General features: G+C 32.2%; 4 protein-coding genes across 5 annotated transcripts; 1 reads left to right on the top strand and 3 right to left on the bottom strand.

Moving 5' to 3' along the window:
* Positions 1-4,666: 4,666 nt before the first annotated feature.
* LOC135137881 (leucine-rich repeat-containing protein 15-like) lies at positions 4,667-6,878 on the top strand. Its single transcript, XM_064067644.1, has 2 exons — positions 4,667-4,786; positions 4,847-6,878. The coding sequence occupies exon 2, from the start codon at positions 4,850-4,852 to the stop codon at positions 6,740-6,742; it is 1,893 nt and encodes a 630-aa protein (XP_063923714.1). The 5' UTR covers positions 4,667-4,786; positions 4,847-4,849; the 3' UTR covers positions 6,743-6,878.
* A 3,972-nt stretch (positions 6,879-10,850) lies between these two features.
* Positions 10,851-13,052, bottom strand: LOC135137879 (leucine-rich repeat-containing protein 15-like). Of its 2 annotated transcripts, XM_064067642.1 has the most exons (3): positions 12,917-13,052; positions 11,960-12,859; positions 10,851-11,902 (listed from the first exon to the last, which is right to left on the bottom strand). In XM_064067642.1, the coding sequence occupies exons 2-3, from the start codon at positions 12,851-12,853 to the stop codon at positions 10,925-10,927; spliced, it is 1,872 nt and encodes a 623-aa protein (XP_063923712.1). In that variant the 5' UTR covers positions 12,854-12,859; positions 12,917-13,052; the 3' UTR covers positions 10,851-10,924. The 2 variants fall into 2 exon arrangements, with proteins under 2 accessions (XP_063923712.1, XP_063923711.1); XM_064067641.1 differs by having other exon boundaries at positions 10,851-12,859.
* Positions 13,053-16,095: 3,043 nt separating this feature from the next.
* Positions 16,096-18,246, bottom strand: LOC135138036 (leucine-rich repeat-containing protein 15-like). Its single transcript, XM_064067866.1, has 2 exons — positions 18,157-18,246; positions 16,096-18,099 (listed from the first exon to the last, which is right to left on the bottom strand). The coding sequence occupies exon 2, from the start codon at positions 18,085-18,087 to the stop codon at positions 16,174-16,176; it is 1,914 nt and encodes a 637-aa protein (XP_063923936.1). The 5' UTR covers positions 18,088-18,099; positions 18,157-18,246; the 3' UTR covers positions 16,096-16,173.
* On the bottom strand, positions 18,157-21,834 carry LOC135138037 (leucine-rich repeat-containing protein 15-like). The gene is made up of 2 exons (XM_064067867.1): positions 21,646-21,834; positions 18,157-21,087 (listed from the first exon to the last, which is right to left on the bottom strand). Coding segments are annotated over exons 1-2 (1,908 nt in total). The 5' UTR covers positions 21,648-21,834; the 3' UTR covers positions 18,157-19,181.
* Between the last annotated feature and the right edge of the window lie 283 nt (positions 21,835-22,117).

The raw sequence follows: 22,117 nt of genomic DNA, 5'->3' as shown, positions 1-22,117 counted from the left end.
CCCGATTTTTATTTTTTAATGTCTTTCAATTTTTCCATTTTTGGAATTTTCGATTTCTCATATCTCAATTTTCCAATTTTAAAAATTTTTCGATTTCTCGATTTTTAAATTTTTGGCTATCTCAATTTTTCAACATCGCAATTTTGGGAATTTTTCAATTTCTATATTTTTCAGATTTTCCATATTTTCATTTTCCCGATTTTGTAATTTTCATTTTCTTGATTTTATATCACAATTTTTCATTTTTCCATTACCTTTAATTTTTCAATGTTTCTTTGGATTTTATAACTTTTTGTTTATTAAATTTTTTACATTTTCAATCTTTGATTTTTTAAGTTCTTGATTTCCAATTTTTTTATTTTCCGAAGCTTTCATTTTGTACTTTTTCAGTTTTACAATTTTTCTATTTTTTAATTTTTCGATTTTGTTTATTCGAAAAGTTAAAAACTCGAAAAGGTGAAAAATTGAAACAATGAAAAACTAAAAACCGAGAAACTTAAAAATCTAAAAAAAATAATGAATCGAAGAATGGGAAAGAAGAAAAACCATTCAAATTGAAAAATTGGAAAATCCAAAAATTGCAAATCGAAAAATTGACGAAATTAAAAACTGAAAACTCATGAAATTTGCAAACTCTAAAATTTGAATCATCTAAAATTTGGAAAATCAAAAACTCAAAAATCAAGAAATCGAAAATTTTCAAAACTGAAAAGTCGAAAGATTGAAAAATCGAAATTTGAAAAATCGAAAAACCGAGGAATTCAAACTGAAAAAAGATCGAGAATTCAAGATGTCGAAAAATCTAAATATCTAAAATTTAAAAAATAGAAAAATTACAATAACGAAAAATTTAACATTAAAAAAAAACACAAAATTAAAAAGTCGAAAAATCGAGAAATCGAGAAATGGAAAAATGAAAATTTAGAAAAACCAAAGATTGAAAAGCATAAAAAAAATTAAAATCGGGAAATCGGAACGTAAAAAAAAAATAAAATCGAAAAATTGAAAAATTTTAATTTTAAAAATTCGAAAACTTGAAAAATCGAAAAACTAAAGAAACGAAAAACTAAAAAATCGATAAATTGAAAAATCTCAAAACTGAAAAGTCGAAAAATTGAAAAACCCGAAAATCGATTTCCGGTAAGTCGAAAAATTAAAATTTAAAAAGTTGAAAAATGAAAATATCAAAAAACTGAAAAATATAAGACATTCTCAAAATTGAAATGTTGAAAAATTGAGAAATCGAAAACTTAAAAATCCAGAAATCGAAAAAAAGAACGAAAAGTAAAAACATTTTAAAATCGAAAAAACGAATAATTGAGATGTAAGAAATCGAAAATTCCAAAATCGAAAAATTGGAATACACATTAAAAAGGTTAAAATCGGGAGATCGAAGCATAACAAAACACAATCGAAAAATGGAGAATTTTAAAAATCTAAAAACTTGAAGAAATAATAATTTGAAAAATGGAAAAGCCGAGAAATCGAAATTAAATACATATTTGAACTTAAAAAAAAACGCTAAATCAAAATATTAAAAATTCAAAAAATCAGAAATTTTAAAAATCGAAACATCGAGAAATCGAAATATCAAAAAAGTGAAAAATTTTAAATTAAAAAATTGGAGATATTGAAAAATCCCAAAATTGGAACAACGAAAACTTCAAAAATCGATAAATTGGAAAGAGGAAAAATCGGAAAACCAAAGAATTGATTAATAGAGGAATTGAGAAATGTAAAAATGAAAATTTAAAAAAGGCAATAATTGAAAAATTGTAAAACTAAAATATCGAAAAATTAAGTAAACTAAAAATCGAGAAATCAAGAAGTCGAAAAATTGTAATTCAATTTTGTTTTATTTTTCCACAAAAATTTCGATGTCGACGATAAAAATTCAACACGGATTCATAAACAATAGATACACTGTTACTTTTTATTAATTTATATAACATTTATTTGACAAAACTGTAGAACTGAAGAAACGAAAAATTGAAAAAGTGAACAACTCTTATAAAAACTATAATTATTATTACATATCTAAAATGAAAACTAGAAAACCTGCAAATCAAAAATTGAAGAAACGAAAAACTGAAAACAAAAAAAATTGAAAAATCCAAAAACTGAAAAATTTCAAATTGAGAAAAAGAAAAAATATAAAAACTCGTTCCTCGCGCGTTAAAATATCTCGATTATTAATCGCCTTTATTAACAAACTTGTTCGTTAAATAGCTATTAATTTACCTGATCTGATTTTCAATTAAAATGAAAACCCCTTCCTTTAAAAATTGCACATTTCGTAACCTACTTACCGGATTTCAAATAAATGCTACTTTATTGTTACCTCACGAAGTGGGTTTCAACCCGAGCCCAATAAAACTACGTTTACGACAAATGATATTATTAAAGATATTACATACGATAAGCCAATCACTGTTAAAATATGCGGAAGGGCACCTCTTCTCTCCTCAGCGTAGGCGGCGGAGGCTCCTGAACTTGATTGTCTTCCTCCCGAGCTCCTCCTCGCTCCCGCCTCGCTCCCGCCTCGCTCCCGCCCCGCTATCTCCTCTGTTCTTATCTCTCTTTTTCTCCCCGTTTTTTCCCGTAGCTCACACCAACACTACGCGTGATAGATGCGCCACCACTTCGAATGCAAATCAATTCAAAATTAAATAAAAATCCGTTACAATTTTAAAAAAATATATCGGTTACGTTACGGTCTGCGCCCCTTTTGACGCTACGCCCCCCCGCATTGCGGGGTCTGCGGGGGTGCTATTTACGCCACTGGCTCTTAGACTCGTGTTGGACGCGTTTCGAACGTTACCATTTTTAGCTTACAACGCTCAGTAAATGAACTCCCCATCGTTGATCTTTTACACTATCTTCCACTCAGTTATGCGGTCCACATCGCTAGAAACCCGAACAATCCTCTTAGACAACGAATCTTGAAATTAACTACTGACTCAGATCTTCAAAATCCTTTCAATAAAAGACTACGTAGTGACCTCCAGCAGCTCAACCTATTCAGTCTCCCTCAGACACTTTCTTACACTTTTACTTCAAACCCTCCCTGGGTCATCTCGCCACTGCCGGTTAATACCTCTTTGTCTATATACAAAACAGACACCACACCACATTCCGCCATTCAGGCAGAGTACCGAGCTTTAACATCGCAGTTTCCTCACGTTCTCCAATTTTCACTTCCAACTTACAACAGCGTGTTGACTGGGAAACCATACGCTATCCTGGAAGACCTTAACCACATCACCAATCTGCAAGAATTCCACTTAGTCCTTTTCACGGACACCATGAGGGAGCTGCAAACCTTCAAGGTTTCCAGTCAATCTATTTGTAGTTCGCATCCAAGAACAATTTCAGCAACTTCGGCTTCAGGGCAAAGAAATTCACTTCTGCTATGTCCCCTTGTATATGAAGATAACGGGCAATGACACGGCGGATACCCTAGCCAAGGAAGCGATACTTTCAGGCAATTCGCAACCCTCTTTCGAACTCTCAATTTCGCATCCTGACATCGCAAATGGGACTCACAACCCCTCCCATCTCCACAAAATCCAGCCCAACGTCACAACACGGTTGCCTCTACCTAGCACCCGGCAGGACCAAGTCCTAATCTCGCGACTCCGGCTCGGTCATTCCAGCGTGCAGGAGTCACTACCACCAACATTTACCGAAGTCCGGAAGGATCATCCATCTGCAGAAAACGTCGTGTTGTGTGACAATCGTGAATCATTTCTAACGAAAAAGTTTGAAAAACATTTATTAGACTCCCGGTTAGGGTACTGAGCGAAGTCCCCCAAAGCTCCGTACTCGGACCAATGCTTATACACCTGATATCCCCAAGGGCTTGAAATCTAAATGCTCAATGTGTGCCAACGACGTAAAACTTTACTCCAGCGAGAAGTGTATGATTTTAGACACAGAATTCACCTGATTTGCACTTGGTCCTGTACCTACGTAATTCTCATTTAAATATGTCAAAGTGTAGGTACAGTATCCCATTTCAAAGAACGAAACCGTCACAACTGTGACTACCTTAATGGTGTCGAGGTTTCCAAAACGAATACTTGCTCCGATCTGGGTGTTCGACTACATCAGATCTTGCCTGGTCTGAGCACGTCGCTCGGATCACAGAAAGAAAAAAAAACAAACCAATGTATTTGACTACCAAAACTATTGTGAAAGCTAACGTCAAAGTTTTTGCTCCGTTATAAAACATAAGTATGTAAGGCCCATCCCAGAATTCGCAGATAGTATTGGGACCTTATGCCTAGTACGTGATAACTACCAAAAGAGTAGTAGTCTCCAGATTATCTTCTGGCCGAACACAGCTTTCGTACCATGAAAGGTTCAAAGTCATTTGTCTCCCAATGGTCTCGTCTAAACGTCAGGTAATCCGAGAGCTAATAATAATAATAATAATTTTAATTCACGGACTTCACTTATACTTAATCTGAGTAAAGTGCACCAGAAAAAAACTTTTGCTCGTAATTATAAACTGTTAATCAATTAATAAAATAATCCCCATCCTCCAGTTGACCTTTCAAATCTGAGGTTATAAAATATCTAACAAAGTATTTTATGACGTAAGATGTTTTCGCCACTCTGTTTTGCAGAATCAATCAAATTTTATGAGTCCAACGTGCATAATTCACTTATTTAATATAAAGGCATCCTTCTTGTCGGTTTTCATTTGTTATTTCCAAAACAGTGAATAAACATTTTAGGTACTCACAAATACGAATCAATATTTTTGTGTAACAACATCGTGGTCTGTGTGAAATAAAATATGAGTAAAAATCCATCAAGTGTAATTCTCTTCTATTTTCAGAATATGAAATTAATAATTGCGTATTTATTGCTGATAGTTTGCACATGCATGAACTTAGCTTGTCATAATGAAGATATTCTGGAAAATATAGAGCAACCACAGCCTATTCAGTCTTACAGAGAAAGAAATGTATATGAATACAACTACATTGAAACAACAACTGAAAGTCCAATTTTTATAACACGTGTCAAGTCCAGAACTATCATTTGTTCTAACATTTATTCAACAGAATCAATCAAGTATCCTTTCGAAGAACAAAATTTCGAACAACATCTTAAAATTCAATTTTCAAACATCTCATTAATAAATCAGTGTGCTTTTACAACTTTCGTCACCATAACCAAACTTTTTTTAACAAAACTAAATATTAAAACAATTCTTCCTGGAGCTTTCAATGGGTTGACTCGCCTTAAAGAATTGCACCTGAGTGACAACAACCTTGAAGAAATATCAAAAGGGGTGTTTAATTCCCTCCACAGACTGGAAATTTTGACCCTAAACAACAACAAAATTCATTATATTGAAGACATGGCGTTCACAGGTGCGGATAACTTGATGATATTACATCTTCAAAACAATAAAGTAGAAACTTTTGATAAAAAATTGTTGAAAACGCAAAAACATTTAAGTTATTTGGATTTATCACAGAATCCTTTGACGAAAGTTTCTTTGGAAAGTGTGTCTAGTCTAGACACTTTAATTATTTCACGGACTTTGCTAGAAGAATTCGATGATAACCTATTACATCTCGCAATTAAAACCCTGAACTTGTCATCAAATCAGCTAAGAAAGATCGACTTTTCGCTATTTCCGAGTGTCGACGTTATCGATTTGTCAGACAACAAAATTAAAATTGTAGACAGTTGTGAAAATCTTACTAGTATTCGCGTTGATCTTAGCCACAATGAAATTGAAGTTATCAATGGGACATTCGGCGACGTTACTCATTTCACAATGTGTCACAACAAACTAGAAATTCTGCAAAATTTTCTCTTCAACGCGTCTGAAACCGTGATTAGTATAGATTTTAGTTTTAACGAGATTTCGACTATTGAAAACTACGCTTTCCTGGGTTTAACGTCGCTAAACAACTTAGACCTTCAGTATAACAACGTCTCTAAAATAGACACCGTTCTTTTTAAAGATTTGGGCAACTTGAGATATTTAAATTTGTCACATAATAATTTACAAGAATTTCGATACGGCACTTTTGACAGTTTGTTAAATCTTGAAGCTTTGGATATTTCTGGCAACAAACTCAGAGACCTGCACCAATTTACTTTTAATTCTTTGGCAAATTTGAGGACGCTGTATTTTTGCGATAACCGCATTTCCACTTTTGACGCCAAAAATTTGAAAACCCATCTCGCAAGGCTAAATTTTGTCTCTTTGGACAAAAATCCGTGGAAATGTGAAGAGCTTGTGAACATTAAGCAAGCTTTTAAGACCATGAATATTGTCATAAAAGAAGGGCGCGACTACGAAGTCGAAAATTTCCATGGAATTGCTTGTCAAAATGAGGGTGAGTTTACTAATTCACTGAAAAATTATCAAACGGACGAAAATGGCAAACATTCGAAATTAGAACAGTTTTTTAATGAGGGCTTTCCTAAATCAAAGTTTGTTCAGTATTTTGATAATGATTATAGTCAAAGCGGTTTCTTTAAATACTTGAATAGTCGGGTTATGGGTAGCTCAAATATTAGCGATAATAAAGTGGAAAAACTGACTGCTTTCCAAGATAGATATAGCAGTTTTGAAAAAAGAATTTTAATATTTAGTGCAATGTGTCAAGTACTTGTAATCTGCACACTGGTTTGTGGTTTCTTTTATATGTCTAGTTTTTTGAAAAGGTTTAGTCGTGGGAGATATCAACACCATATGGAAAAGATTTAAATCATTGTGTATACGTACGTTAAGAAATAATTATATTTGTGAATGTATTTTGGTTCCTTGTTTTAACCCAAAGTTTGAAAATTAGATCAAAATGTGAATTGTAATTCTATTACTAGAAAAATTCAATAAACAAATTACGAAGTTTTCTTGACGCCAAGTTTATCTATTAAAGCTTATAACTTATAATAATATACTCCTATTTATTTTTTAATTTTCTGTAGTCAACGACTGTTTATCAGAAATCAGAGTACTTTGAAACGTTAAAAGTAACGTCTTGAAGGGAAGGAGCATTTCATTTTTTTTAAATAATGACAATTATAATAAATATATTTCCAGGGTCAGAGTGGTAAAATCCTAACCAAAATTTGTCTAACCGTTCCCAAATTTATGAAATAATACTCTGCTCTACTTGGGGTTTACGTAACCGCCTTGATTTGTATTACAATAATTTTACAAAAAATTGTCAAAGGTTAATTCCACCGAACTTTCCTCACCCTTGAAGTATAATCCACAAATCCAGTTTCTTTAAAAAATTATAAAATTTGCTTTTGGGATTTTCAACTTCAAATGTTTATATTTATACATCGAAAGAATTTCACGTAGAAATTAGTTCGATGAATATTTTGAATATTATGATTTTATTGGCATCGAACGTGCGAGCGTCGGCCGCCTGCTGGTACCTTAGCTGCAAGGTCACCAACGGTTATATCTTCAGTTAGTGGTATAATACTATTATACTGTCTTATTTTTTTTGCGAAAATGTGGACGTTTAGGGAAAAAACTCGAAAGAGATATATTATTGTATAACATTTAAATCATTTTATAATAGAATTCTTTGAAGAGGCGTTGTCAAACGGTTGGTGGGATGGTTAGCGATTTAAAATCTGCATGATATTCCTAAATATACATACAAATTTTGACAACAATCGGTTCAGTAGTTTCGAAATGTTCGTGTCTAATAAAAATCAACGCAGATGACAGACAGATAGACAGACAGACAGACGAAAACGGGAGATCACTTTTTTCGTACCTACTCTAGGGGTCATGAAACGTCGAGAAAACATGAAACTGAATGGACTTTATTACTATACGAAAAATAATATTGGAGTGGCACTGATAAGATTGATGTAGCTAGAACATAATTTTTCTGTGAACAACACGTTCCACTGTTTTTATTTCAATTATGTTAATCAAAGAAGAGCCATTTTTAAAAATTATTCTTGGCTTGATCTTTGAACCTAAGTAGACTCTACAATCGACACTTATCTTATCGTCTTTTTTTAGTCTCAAGCTGATAACAATCGGCAGATCGTCAAATAATATTTGGAAAAGCCCATTGGCGTCGTACCTTTTGGGATCTAGACACCATCGACAATTTATGTCGTAAAGAAACCTATTCGACTTCATTAGTACACAACCTGTATTCTAATGAAAGTTAGGCAAACAGTACTACGTAGGCACCTTGTTCGTATTCTTAGTAAGAAGTACCTAATTTAAATAAAAGGACTTTATAGTCTATAAAATGCTGATAAAATATTGCAATGATGTTTGAATGTCGTTGTCAAATCAATGAATAAAAATTTTGCAGACCTTGGTAAAATGCAGATAATTTCATTACAATAATAAACAACAAAGTAAAAGTTAGCATATCGGCATTAGGCACGATGTGTAGGTTTTTATTATAACGAATAAGCAAAATATTATCTGTTTCAGAGAAGTACGGAAACAGCACGTGATTATGTGACTGATTCAACTTAGTGACACATAACGCACAACAAAGATAATTTCTGGTGGGCATATGTAATTAATAAAAGTTTAGTTTATGTAATTAGGACCTGGAGAACCCGTCTGTAAAAAAAATCCAGTGCAGATTTTATTTGAAGAACAATATTTTGCCTAGTACTTATTTCTTAAATACATATCGATTTGTGCTGCAAGAAAAATTGTTTTTTTTTTTATATTTAGTATCTAATACATTTTGAAAGCAAAGATTAAAGACCTCACAAATTACAACCATAAAGCGACTTGCTACTTTCATGTTTTCTACATGTTTCATAACCCCTAGACTAGGACTGTCTGTGTCGATTTTTGTTAGACAGATAATCTCCAAAACTACCGGACCGATTGTTATCAAATTATGTGAATCATGTAGTCGGTGAATCGTTAGCCAAATTTTGTACAATCACCCCCACCAACGCCTACTACAAGTGATATTTAATTTAATACCCGTTACTGCAGGGGGAAGGGAAGTTCTATCGAAGAAAACTTTAAATAATTTTTCAAATTTATCCGACGAATGGTTATTTTAATATTTTGCTCGACGTTTCATGACCCCTGGAATACGAAAAATTAAATCTCACGTTTCCGTCTGTGTGTCGCTGTATGTCTCTTCCAATTTTTATTATACGGTAATCTCCGAACTTATTGGACTGTTTGTCGTCAAATTTTATCCGTAAATTAGGAATTTCATGTAGATTGTAAAATGCTAATCAAAATTTGACTGATCATCCACACCACCAATAGGATGACGTCATTTTCGAAATTTACATCAGTAAATAAACATCCTCCGACCATTGTGGTTTATGAATCCGTGTTGAGTTTTCACCATAGACATACAGATTTTTGAAAAATATTAACATTTTATAACATTTTACAATTTAATTCGGAAACTGCAAAACCAAACCCTGTGAAACTGTGCAAACGTTTTCAGGTCATCGCAGATACTGTACATCGTTAATCAAAATTTATCCGTTCATTTTTTCCAAAAAAGTTGATGAGGTCATCCCAAGATTCTGCCGAATAAATCCTATCTTAAAGATGTAAACTATTATTCTCAGTCTTTTATTCTTGTCTTAAAAAATATTCACTCAGGCGAGTTATTTTATTGTTGAAATCAGAAACGGCTTACCGTATTTTCCAGAAAATTTTAGTATGCAGTACTATTATTATTACTAATGAAGTATTGTTTTCATGCCTCATGACCCCTAGAGTACAAAAATATAGCTCTACCGTTTCCGTCTATCTGTCTGTCAGCTTTTCTCTGTATTCGCCGTCTGTGTCTGTTTTTATAGACAACTAACGTTCGAAACAAATAGACTGATTGTTGTCAAATTTTATATCTATGTTAGGAATTTAAAGATGGTAAAAGGCTCACGAAAATTTGCTTTATCTAAATTTTATACAATTTCCCACACTGCACTTGTTTATGAATAATTCATGAGTCCGTGTTGAGTTTTCCCTAGGTATTCAGGATTTCCAAAAAAAAATCAAAAGTTTATGACAACATTTTGCAATGTAACTTTGAAACTAGAAAACGGACTGCTCTGAAATCTTGTAGAAGTTTTAAGGCTATCGTAATCATGGTGAATTTTTAATAAATATTTAGCAGTTCACCTCCCAAAAAATCGTATCTAAGATATGCAAAATATTGTGACTCTATTCTTGTGTTTTAGCAATGCATTCATATTTTTACTTATACAAGGTGACTGAAAACAATTCATGAATGAAGCAACCTATTTTTGATAAAATCTAGAAGGCTTTCTTGAAAATTTGGGGACACAATATAACATGCTTATTTATCTGTATTTTAAGAGTCCAGAACTCTGTTTTATCCTATAGGGGTTATCATAAAAAATAAATTTTCCATAATTACTTGTTGTCTAAATAACTTTAGACCAATTTTTCGAAGCTGTAAACAATCACTATAAATAAAATGTTATATTATTTGAATTTATAGTGATTATCATAAAAAAATTCTCAAACTATAATTTTATAATTTTTCGAAGAACCTGTACATATGCTATTTTGTGTTTTAAGATAAAGTTTAGCAATAATAGTGAATATTGTTCTCTGTAGAGTATTTTTTCACACTTTATAGTAAAATAAAAATTCAGGTAGGAAATTAAAAAAATTAAATTGTGGCGATTTTTTTTAATTCGTGTTGTCTATTAAAGATTTGCCTCATTTTAGCTGACTCATCCTGTATATAAAATATGAACTTACCTTATTATATCGTTTAGTAGAATCTCAATCATACACTGCACATTTTCCTTATGAAGTTATGATCTTTGAAATAACCACTTAATTAAAAATAAAAGACATAATCAAACGAAATAATGATATATTTAATATTAAGTATACATTGTAATTTAGCAGAATAAAATATATAAATATGGTGTAAGCTTAACACAGTTCCATTTCTGAGACAGTTTGCTGTGCTTCAAAATATCTATACTTTTTGACAAAAGTAAACATTAAGTAAACTATAATTACCAACAATGACAACATTACAATTTGCGTAACTACACTGATTACAAAGATTCCTTTGTAAGACTGGTCTGATGTTTCTTCTAAAGCCGTAAATTCTTCCGCTTTGGTACCATTGGCATCTTCTTTCGGAGAAGCTATTTTGACGCCGTTAAAATATTTAAAAAAGCCACTTCTAACGTAGTTTTTCTTAAAAAATTGAATAAAATTTGAATTTTCAAAATTTTCGTTAAAAAATAGGTCTATTTTAGAATTCTCAATGCCTTTGTTAATTGCTTTCTGCATATTTTTTTCTACGTCTGCAAAAGAAATCGCATCCGTGCCATTCAGAGACGTGTTATAATTTTTAGAGCTGGAACAAGGAATTCCACGAAAATTTTCAACTTCGTAGGAATTACCGCCAAGAATTCGTATTTTTAACGATTTGAACACCATATCGATCTTGACAAGGTGACTGCAAATCCAAGGGTTTTTATCGAGTGATACTTCTGTAAGATTCGGAAAATGACTACGAAAATCGTATGGATTTAAAGAGGATATCTGATTACTGTCAAAGTGCAAATTAGTTAATTTTGATAATGAGTGAAACGTATTCTGATGTAGTTCTACTAATTTATTTCCTGAAATATTCAAACTTTCTAAACTTTCTAAGTTATCAAAAACGCCATATTGCAATGAGCGGATTTGGTTTCCAGATAAATCTAGTACAATCAAGTTGGTTAAATACCTGAACAACAAAGGACTCACTTCGGTAATTTTGTTATACTGAAGCTTCAAAATTTCCAGCGATGTAAAATCGTGAAAAAAGTCGTTGTCAAAGTTTGGCAAAGAGTTGTAGCCTACTTCGAAAACCAAAATTAATCCTGGCGTCCCAAATGTTGTTTTGTTTAAAACCTGGAATTTATTGTGACTCAAATAGAGCTTTGAAATTTGTGGAAAACTTCCATTTACCTCTTCGAGGCAGTTGTTGTTTAGATTAAGGGTTAGAGTGTCAAGCGAAGGAAAGTTTTTTAATGAAAATATTTCATTACCGGATAAATTAATTTCTTCAGCTTGAGGCAAGAAAGCAAAATCAACTTCGGAGATTTGACAAAATGACAAATCCAGTAGTTTTAGAGTCAAATTAGACATATCTTCACTGATGTCGGTTAAATTAGTTCTTGCTAAAAGTAAATCTTCAACGTTTGACACCTCACTGAGTGGAAATTGGTCCAGCGGATTTTCTGAAATGTCTACGTACGTCAAGTGATTTAACGTTTCAAAAAAATTGTTATCAATTTTGGTAAGTTTGTTATTTTTTAGATGTAATTCTTTTAAATTCTTAAGACCTACTATGGCTGCGTTTTCGATGTGATCGATGTTATTGTTAGTGAGACTGAAAATTTCTAAGTGATGTAAAATATTATAAATTCCATTTGAAATTTCTGTCAAGTTGTTGCCATCCAGATAGAGTTTTGTTAAATTTGACAATCCTATAAATGCTCCTGGTGAAATATTTTCGATGTGACTTCTTCTTAAGTAGATTTCAGTTAACGATGACAAATTATGAAATTCCATTAAATGTATAATTGAAATATTCGAATTTGTGGTTATTAGTGACACCGTTTCGTAATATTCTTTAATAGGAAAAGAGATCTGACTTATGGAATAAACTGTAGAGCACGTTATGGTTAAATTGACGCCAACATCTTCATGTGTTATCTGTCTACAATAATAGCCATTGCACTTATTATAAGGTACGGCAAGAGCAATGGACTTCACACCATATTCTTGGCCACTACACGTAACACAGAATCCAGAAGATATTAAATGAAAAAACAACAATAGCACTAAAAACATTCTCATTCTTTTCTAGAACAAAAACAACTAATGTTACAAAAAATTGATAAGGCTGAGAGTCACACTTACTTAGAATGTCAATTCATTTACATGAGTAGTAAAGCAGTAATAAGCAAGATTGGTTATATTTTCAGAAACGGTTTTGATAGCACAACTGAACCGTTAATATAGATATTTGTGACTTGTGTACATGTCTGTGGAATATTAAAAACGAAACATCGGAAACAACAGTGCAGTGGGGCTTCTGCTATCAGTTCGTTGATAACTCTATCACGTGCTGCAGGGGAACTACGGAATTTTGTTTAAATTGAGATATGAAGAAATTGCTTCAAAATTTCGTTTAATTTAAAATTTGATCAAAATCTTTGCTTATAAACTAATTACACTCTAGGACAAGCATTCCAATGAAAAATTCCTTTATTTTTAAACAATCTTAAATTTTTTAATGGATTACACAAATATTAGATTTTTTTGTGTATGTCTTCTTAAACAGTTTATACATACATATACAGTTTTTCACAACTAAATAATTATATTATTTCAAAAGTACTATAATACTATGTGTCTTGCAAACATATTTACTATACAAAATTAAATTTTTAACGAATTGCATACAATTAAGGAAGTATCGTCAGCGTAAATGATAGTGTTACCAATCTCCGGATCATTAATGTAGATAAGATATAAGAGCGGAGCTACAACCGACCCTTGCAACACGCTCTTTTTGCACTTGGCATTTATCGCATTCACAATACATAGACGTCGGTTTCACGTTTCATCAGCTTGTAGTTTGTCATCTGTTGTGTGGCTGTGCTCTATCTACCGAATCGATAGATTTAGAAAAATTATGAAATCTGATTTTGCCAAGAATTTAATCAACACGTTTGGGGAGGGGCATGAACAAAAAAATTTGTATTAATTATTTTATTTACTATACTTATAATAACCTTAAAAGGTTTACAAGGCTCTCTAATAAAAATTAACAAAAACAAGGTACATTAAACATCGAGAAAACATGAAAGTAGTCATTCGTCGGATGGACCCTATTACAATAATTCTTTAGCTTACGCTCGGGAAGTAAAAATAAATGCCATGGATTTAAAATGTAATGTGCAAAGGAATAAATATATTACTACTATTATTATTTATTAGCGCAACTAAACATCAGATGATACAGTGTTTTTTCATAAACACCAAACGAGAGTTGACTTTTTAATTTCAAATGAAAACATATATTTTCACATTTTTCTCATGTGATATAGTCACGGCACAAAAAAAAAGTAGTCATAGCGTATTACCAGTGCAAGAAAAAAGGAAACTTCAGCATCGAACCCACGACTGCAGGTCCCCGGTTCCCCTAGAAACCCACTGATCATGAAGACTTATATTTTCTGTTGTTGTAATATAACTTATTATACCTTGCGAATGTTTTCGCGTAAATTTGAACGTTTAGTGAAAAAACTGAAACCAGATTTTGTAGGAATATATTTTAGTAAAACATTCAAACCATTTTAAAATATGGTTCATTGAGATGATGTCATCAAATTGTTGGTGAAAACGGTTAGCCAAATTTTGGTTAGCATTTAACCATCTATCTACATGATATTTCTAATATACGTACAAAATTTAACAACAATCTGTCCAGCAGTTTCGGAGATTACTTGTTTAATAAAAATGGTACAGACACCAGACCGTCAGACAGACAGACAGGCGGAAACGGGAGACTATCTTTTTCGTAGTCTAGAAGTCATGACACGTCGAGAAAATACGAAAGTTTAAATTCGGCCGATGGACTCGATTACAATACTTCCTTATGGTTGTTTGACCTTTTTTAGCGACTCACCCTGGGTAAACCAGAATTTCCGTATATACAGGGTGAGTTATTAAGCCCGAGTTTCTCGATATCTGATTGACTACTAGAAACAGAAAAAAAGACAAAGATCAAAATTGTACTCTTTTTTCAAGACTACACTCTAAAATTATTTTTAGCTATACAAAGTATACTGCTTTTAAGGCGCAACACAACTTACATTTTTTTAATGAAGGGCCCTATATATTTTTAGATAGTTTAATTGATTTGTTTTTAGGCTTGACTACTATAATTGATTTTTGAAATTTTGGTAGTTTGTCACTTTATTCTAATTTTCTTGAATGGAAGTGTTTACAAAAAATTGGTCTAAAAAGTTTGGACAGTACTTCCTTCTCTGTCGGAAACGTGACGACTGCATGCCTATTATGTATTTTTCGCAGTAAATTTCAAAGTATTCGGTTTTGTAGTTCCCGAGTAACTCAATAAACTAAATTTACGCATTCATTATTTTTTTTGTGTCACCCTATATATGCAAATCCAAAAAATATGAACGGAATGATAAATTACAAGTAAAGACTCATCACATTTTGTACACTTTAGATAGGATTTATTGGCAAACATTTGAGCTGACGTCATCAAATTTTTGGAGGGGATAACCAAATATATTTTGAGTAAAAATTTATTATGCTCTTTATAACCTTAAAATATCTGCAATATTTCAAAGCATTCGGTTTAGCGGATTCAAAATTAAACTGCAAACTACATATGTAAGGACTACGAGTATGTTATTTTATACAATTTAAAAGCCATTTATTATGTATAAATTTGAAGTGACGTCATCGCATTAGTGGTGGGGATATTTAGAGAAATTTTGGTAAGCGTTCTACCAACTACATGATAACCTAATAAAATCAAAATTTGACAACAATCGGCACAGTACTTTCGGAGATTATCTGTCTAATAAAAATACGTGACGGCAGAAGGACGGACAGACGGACAGACGGACAGACGGACAGACGGACAGACGGACAAACGGATAAACGAACAAACGGACAGACGGACAGACGGACAGACGGACAGACAGACAGACGGAAACGGGAGACCTATTTCTTCGTCCTGTAGGGGTAATGAAAAGTCGATAAAACGTGAAAGTGGAGAGTCGGCCGACGAACTCGATTACAACACTTCCTTTGCTTACGCTCGGGAAGTAAAAATTAAATTGTGTCGATTTTTTTAAATCCTTGTTTCTATAAAATATTTGCCTCCTTTTTGCTGACTCTTCCTGTATATAAAATATGGTTATGTACATTTAAGCACTTACCTTATTATATCTTTTAGTGGACTCGGAATCATAGACTAAATATTTTCCTTATGAAGGTATGATTTTTGAAATCACCACATAAATAATAATTAAAAATAAAAGACACTAATCGGAGGAAATAATGGTATATTTAACATTAAGTATACATTGTAATTTAGCAGAATAAAATATAGAAAGGTATTATATGTTGTTAATTTAACACAGTTCTATCTCTGAGATCGTGTGCTGTGCCTCAAAATATCTATACTTTTTGACAAAAATAAACAATAAGTAAATTATTATTACCAACAATGACAACATTACAATTTGCGTAACTACACTGATTACAACGATTCCATTGTAATAATGGTCCGATGTTTGTTTTAAAGCCGTAAATTCTTCCGCTTTTGTACCATTTGCATCTTCTTTCGGAGAAGCGATTTTGACACGGTTTAAATATTTAAAAAAGCCACTTTTAACATAGTTTTTCTTAAAAAATTGAATAAAATTTGAGTTTTCAAAATTTTCGTTAAAAAATTGGTTTATTTTAGAATTCTCAATGCCTCTGTTAATTGCTTTCTGGATATTTTTTTCTAAGTCTGCAAAAGAAATGGAATCGGTGCTATTCAGAGACGTGTTATAATTTTTAGAGCTGGAACAAGGAATTCCACGAAAATTTTCAACTTCGTAAGAATTACCCCCAAGAATTCGTATTTTTAACGATTTGAACACCATATCGATCTTGACAAGGTGACTGCAAATCCAAGGGTTTTTATCGAGTGATACTTCTGTAAGATTCGGAAAATGACTACGAAAATCGTATGGATTTAAAGAGGATATCTGATTACTGTCAAAGTGCAAACTAGTTAATTTTGATAATGAGTGAAACATATTTTGATGTAGTTCTACTAACTTATTTCCTGAAATATTCAAACTTTCTAAACTTTTTAAGCTATCAAAAACGCCATATTGCAATGCGCGGATTTGGTTTCCAGATAAATCTAGTACAATCAAGTTGGTTAAATACCTGAACAACAAAGGACTCACTTCGGTAATTTTGTTATACTGAAGCTTCAAAATTTCCAGAGATATAAAATCGTGAAAAAAATCGTTGTCAAAGTTTGGCAAAGAGTTGTAGCCTACTTCAAAAACCAACAATAATCCTGGCGCCCTAAATATTGTTTTGTTTAAAACCCGGAATTTATTGTGACTCAAATAGAGCTTTGAAATTTGTGGAAAACTTCCATTCAACTCTTCGAGGCAGTTGTTGTTTAGATTAAGGGTTAGAGTGTCAAGCGAAGGAAAATTTTTTAATGAAAATATTTCATTACCGGATAAATTAATTTCTTCAGCTTGAGGCAAGAAAGCAAAATCAACTTCGGAGATTTGACAAAATGACAAATCCAGTAGTTTTAGAGTCAAATTAGACATATCTTCACTAATATCGGTTAAATTAGTTCTTGCTAAAAGTAAATCTTCAACGTTTGTTACTTCGCTGAGTGGAAATTGGTCCAGCGGATTTTCTGAAATGTCCACATACGTCAAGTGAATTAACGTTTCAAAAAAATTGTTGTCAATTTTGGTGAGTTTGTTATTTTTTAGGTGTAATTCTTTTAAATTCTTGAGACCTGCTATGGCTGCTTTTTCGATCTGAACGATGTTATTGTTAGTGAGACTGAGAATTTCTAAGTGATGCAAAATATTATAAACTCCATTTAAAATTTCTGTCAAGTCGTTGTCATCCAGATAAAGTTTTGTTAAATTTGACAGTCCTATAAATGCTCCTGGTAAAATATTTTTGATGTGACTTCTCCTTAAGTAGATTTCAGTTAACCGTGACAAATTATGAAATTCCTTTAAATGTATAGCTGAAATATTCGAATTTGTCGTTATTAGTGACACTGTTTCGTAATATTCTTCGATGGGAAAAGAAATCTGACTTATGGAATAAACTGTAGAGCACGTTATGGTTAAAATTTCGCCAACATCTTTATACATTGTGAGTCCACAACCAAAATCATCGCAAGTTTCCCCAATAGGAATGATTTTCACACCATAATCTTCGCCAATACACGTAACACAGAACCCAGAAGATATTAAATGAAAAAACAACAATAGCACTGAAAACATTCTACTTGTTTTCTAGAACAAAAATAGTTAATCTTACAAAAAATTAATAATACTGAAAGTCAAATTTACTTTATACAGCAATTCATTTAAATATATCAGTAGTTAACCAGTAATAAACCAGACTGATTATAGTTTCAGAAACAGTTTTGATAGCACAATTGAAGCGCTAATGTAGATATTTATGACTTATGTACATGTAGATATGTAGAATATTAAAAACAAAGCATCGTAAACACCAGTGCAGTGGGGTTTCTGCTATCAGTTTATTGATAAGTCTATCACGTGCTGCAAGGAACTACGGAATTTTGTTTCAGTTGAGATATACGAAGAAACTGCTTCAAATTTCTTTTATTTTTAAGCTATCGCTATAAGGTTATCGTCGACAATATAAATCACTAATCACAGTTTTTGCTTTTTACCAGGGTGGTTTATAATGAACTCATTTAAGAAAATGTCGTTAAAGAAATTTGAACAAAAAAATTAGTCGAAGGTTATTTAGATAAAGCTTGCCTGGCCTTAGAAGCACAGTACATTTAGTAAAGTTATAAAATTTGGTTTTGCGAATGGTTTAATCATTACTTTTGGGGAGAGACAAGAAAAATTATTAATTATTTAATTTACTTTATTTCAGAGCATTTGTTTTTGTTCTTTCTAAGTTAAATTGCAAAATCTTCTTATTAAGTTTTGTTTTATTTTTTTTCTGTATGTCTAGGTAAAACTCAAAAGAGATTCATAAAGCACAAGTACAGGAGTATCTTATTTTATGAAATTTAAATAACATTTACTATTTTAAATTTCGGAGATAACGTCTAATAAAAATTAACACAGACAAGATACATGCAACGTCGAGAAAACATGAAAGTAGTCATTCGTCGGATGGATCCTATTTCAACAATTTCTTAGCTTACGCTCACTGGTAATCAAAGCATTCTTTCATCTTTTCTAATAAATAATCTACATCTGTATATATATATAATAGGTGTTCCATTCAAAAATATATAACTTGAGTGTGTAACCCAATGGAACATCTTGTATATTTACAATAATTACAGATCGTAGTGTAATAGTCCATGACAATGCAATGAATAACGTCTTTAACATAACTCCATTTGAGATGAACTGTGAAATTTCAATTTATATATGTAATTAGAAACCATACAAAACATCAGTATCAATAAAACTACCACAATCGATAGAAGCACAACTCCAAAAATTAGAATTTTGTCATTAGTTTCAGATGGATTTACCTGGAGCTCTGTAAACTTCCCCACACTGGTATCATTCAAATGTTGTGTTACAATTGTAAACTTATAATTATTAAGAAACTTGAAGAAACTGCTTTGACTGTAATCTTTGTCAAAATATTGCACAAGTTTCGACTGGCCAAATTCGTCGTTAAAAAATCGTTCCATTTTCGAATTTTCCATTCCAATGTCAATCCCTTTCTGAATATTTTGAGCAACTTCTTTGGCGGATACAATAGAAACATTACTGTCAGGAACAAACTCGTTTGAATTAGAACACGCAATTCCCCGAAAATTTTCCACTTCGTAGGAGAGTCCTGGAAGGATGTTTATTCGGTGTTTTTGACACACCTGCTGTATTTTTACTAAATCTCTGCAACTCCACGCGTTGTGGTTGAGAGAAATAGTCCGTAATCGAGGAAGGTGAGTAGAAAGGTCGGTTACGTCAAAAGAGGAAATCCGATTGTTGTCAAAGTACAACCCGCTGAGACTGTTGAGAGAGTTAAATGTATACTGGTGCAAATCCAATAATTTGTTACTAGAAATGTTCAAGGTTGCAAGGTTCACCATACTGTCCAAAGCTCCATATTGAAATTGTTTAATCTGGTTTTGAGACAAGTCCAAAATTGCTAAATTTGATAAATCTCTAAATAAAACTGTGTCAATATCACTTATTTTGTTACTTTGTAAATACAAACTTTTTAAATTTTTCATACCGTGGAAGAACGTTTTATCAATTTTTGAAATTCTGTTGTAACTAAAATCAAGGTAAATCAGGGTTTCGCTGCCGTTGAACATCACTTCAAGTTCCTCAAGCTCATTGTGACTTATTGATAATTGAGTTACACGTTTAAAAATTCCATCGATGTTTGCAATTTTGTTGTGATCCAATTTTACTTCCACAGCGTCAAAATTTTTACCATTTTCGACGGTCGTTATTTCGTTGTTAGAAATATCTATTATTTCGAGTGTTGGCAAGTATGAAAAGTCAACCTGCTGTATTTGGTTGTGTGACACATTCAACAATTTCATTGTCAAATTGGAAAAATCGTTTTCCATAGTTGTGAGTTCCGTTTTTGCCACAATTAACGTTTTGACGCTCGTCAAATCATTAAATGGGAATTTTTCTAAAGGATTTTCTGACACGTCTACGTACGTCAAGTGAGACAAATTTTCGAACACTCCATCCTCGATCACGGACAAATTGTTTTGGTTCAAGAACAGATTTCTTAAGTTGGCAGCTCCCATTAAAGAATGTGTGTCAAATCTCCAAATTTGATTGTTGCGTAGATCCAGAACTTCTAGACGGTGCAACGAATTCAAAACACCGTTGACAATCTCTAATAATTTGTTATCATTGAGGTACAGTTCTTTAAGTCTGGTGAGACCATTGAACGCTCCTGGCAAGATACTTTCAATTTGAAGATTCTTGAGGTGAAGTGCGATTATTGTTGAAAAACTGGAGAGTTCGTTTGGGCGTATTGCAGAAACTGTAGAATTGACGATTTTCAAAGTTTGGTTGTAGGGTTTTTCGCTGTAGTTGTAAACAATGTGTCTAATTGAACTGACGTTTTTACAAATTATTGTAACATTGTGAGTTACGTTTTGGGTGGTCACCCACACATTACCTCGGTTTGGATAATATTTCCAGTATGGACGCTGTATTGGAGTTACAACTTGAAATGTGTCTTCCTCGCAGGTAAAAATTTCGGCAAAAAATGTGCAGAAAAGTACAAATTTCACCAACCACATGGCCCTGAAACACAAACAAAATTGATAATATTTTCAAATTTTATTGCTGGTAAAAGGTTTTGTCGTTGTAAAATTAATTGTAGAATTTTGAATTTTCCAAAATATAAGTACACGCAATAATTTACAACTTAGAGTTTTTGCACTTCATTAGTAGCATATTTTTATTTTAATTTGATCGACTAAACCAAGAATGCTTTAATTTTTTCCAAAATTCCACCATTACCTCATACCCAAGTCATCATAACATCTTGTGCACAACATAAAGTACTGCCGTTTCAACATAGCTGCAATAAGATTAACATAACCTCTGAAAAAATGTAGATCAGAGTTGCCTCTGTTTTAGCACTACAGTTGGCAACGCTGTATTATGAATATCATATTATGCGCCAAACACTGAAAAATGTCTCTACATGAGACGAATCATCAAAATTGAAATAGAACCCACAACACCACGATACAATATTTGGTACAGAACTGTCAAATGAAACTTTATTTCTAATCTCAAATTATAGTACAATTTACTGTGTTTTAATCGTTAAAAGTAGAATAATAAAATACTTACATGTTTGATGGAGAATAATGTTTGTATTCGGGTAAAGAATTACGTAGTGATTAGGGATTGCAGTCGAAACGTTTGAAATATTGTGATGAAGTTAGAGGAAGTGCCTACGCATATTCATGTGAATTTTCTAACTCGGTATCAGTGGCGCTGATAAAATAATTTCGTCACAGTACTACACTGCGTCGGAAATTATTTCAATTTTAAACCAAAGTCCTTTAAATCATTTTGTTTTTGCTTTCTGAGTTAGAGTCAAAAGAAGCAAAGATTGGATTCTTTATTTAAAGAGTGTTTGTTTTCGTATTTTTGTGTTTTAACGAAGCGTAGAATACGACAACGGGTTTATCAGTTTACGTCTAGCTGTTGTCTGCAGCAGATTCCATTACAGTTATTGCAAGGACAATAATAAAATGTTAAAATAAACATCTTTGTATTGATTCTTTGGAAAAACTGTTCTCCAAATGTAATTAACCAA

Source organism: Zophobas morio, unplaced genomic scaffold, assembly GCF_036711695.1.
Source record: "Zophobas morio isolate AGI-343-1 ecotype UQ-CSIRO unplaced genomic scaffold, CSIRO_AGI_Zmor_V1 ptg000030l, whole genome shotgun sequence".
NCBI lineage: Eukaryota > Metazoa > Arthropoda > Insecta > Coleoptera > Tenebrionidae > Zophobas > Zophobas morio.
The sequence above is the reverse complement of the archived record's forward strand: the minus strand, read 5'-3'. Positions and strand labels throughout refer to the sequence as shown.

Bases quoted from the DNA above. Each gene is read 5' to 3' on its own strand.
- LOC135137881 (XM_064067644.1), top strand. From the start codon at position 4,850: ATGAAATTAATAATTGCGTATTTATTGCTGATAGTTTGCACATGCATG.
- LOC135137879 (XM_064067641.1), bottom strand. From the start codon at position 12,853: ATGAGAATGTTTTTAGTGCTATTGTTGTTTTTTCATTTAATATCTTCT.
- LOC135138036 (XM_064067866.1), bottom strand. From the start codon at position 18,087: ATGTTTTCAGTGCTATTGTTGTTTTTTCATTTAATATCTTCTGGGTTC.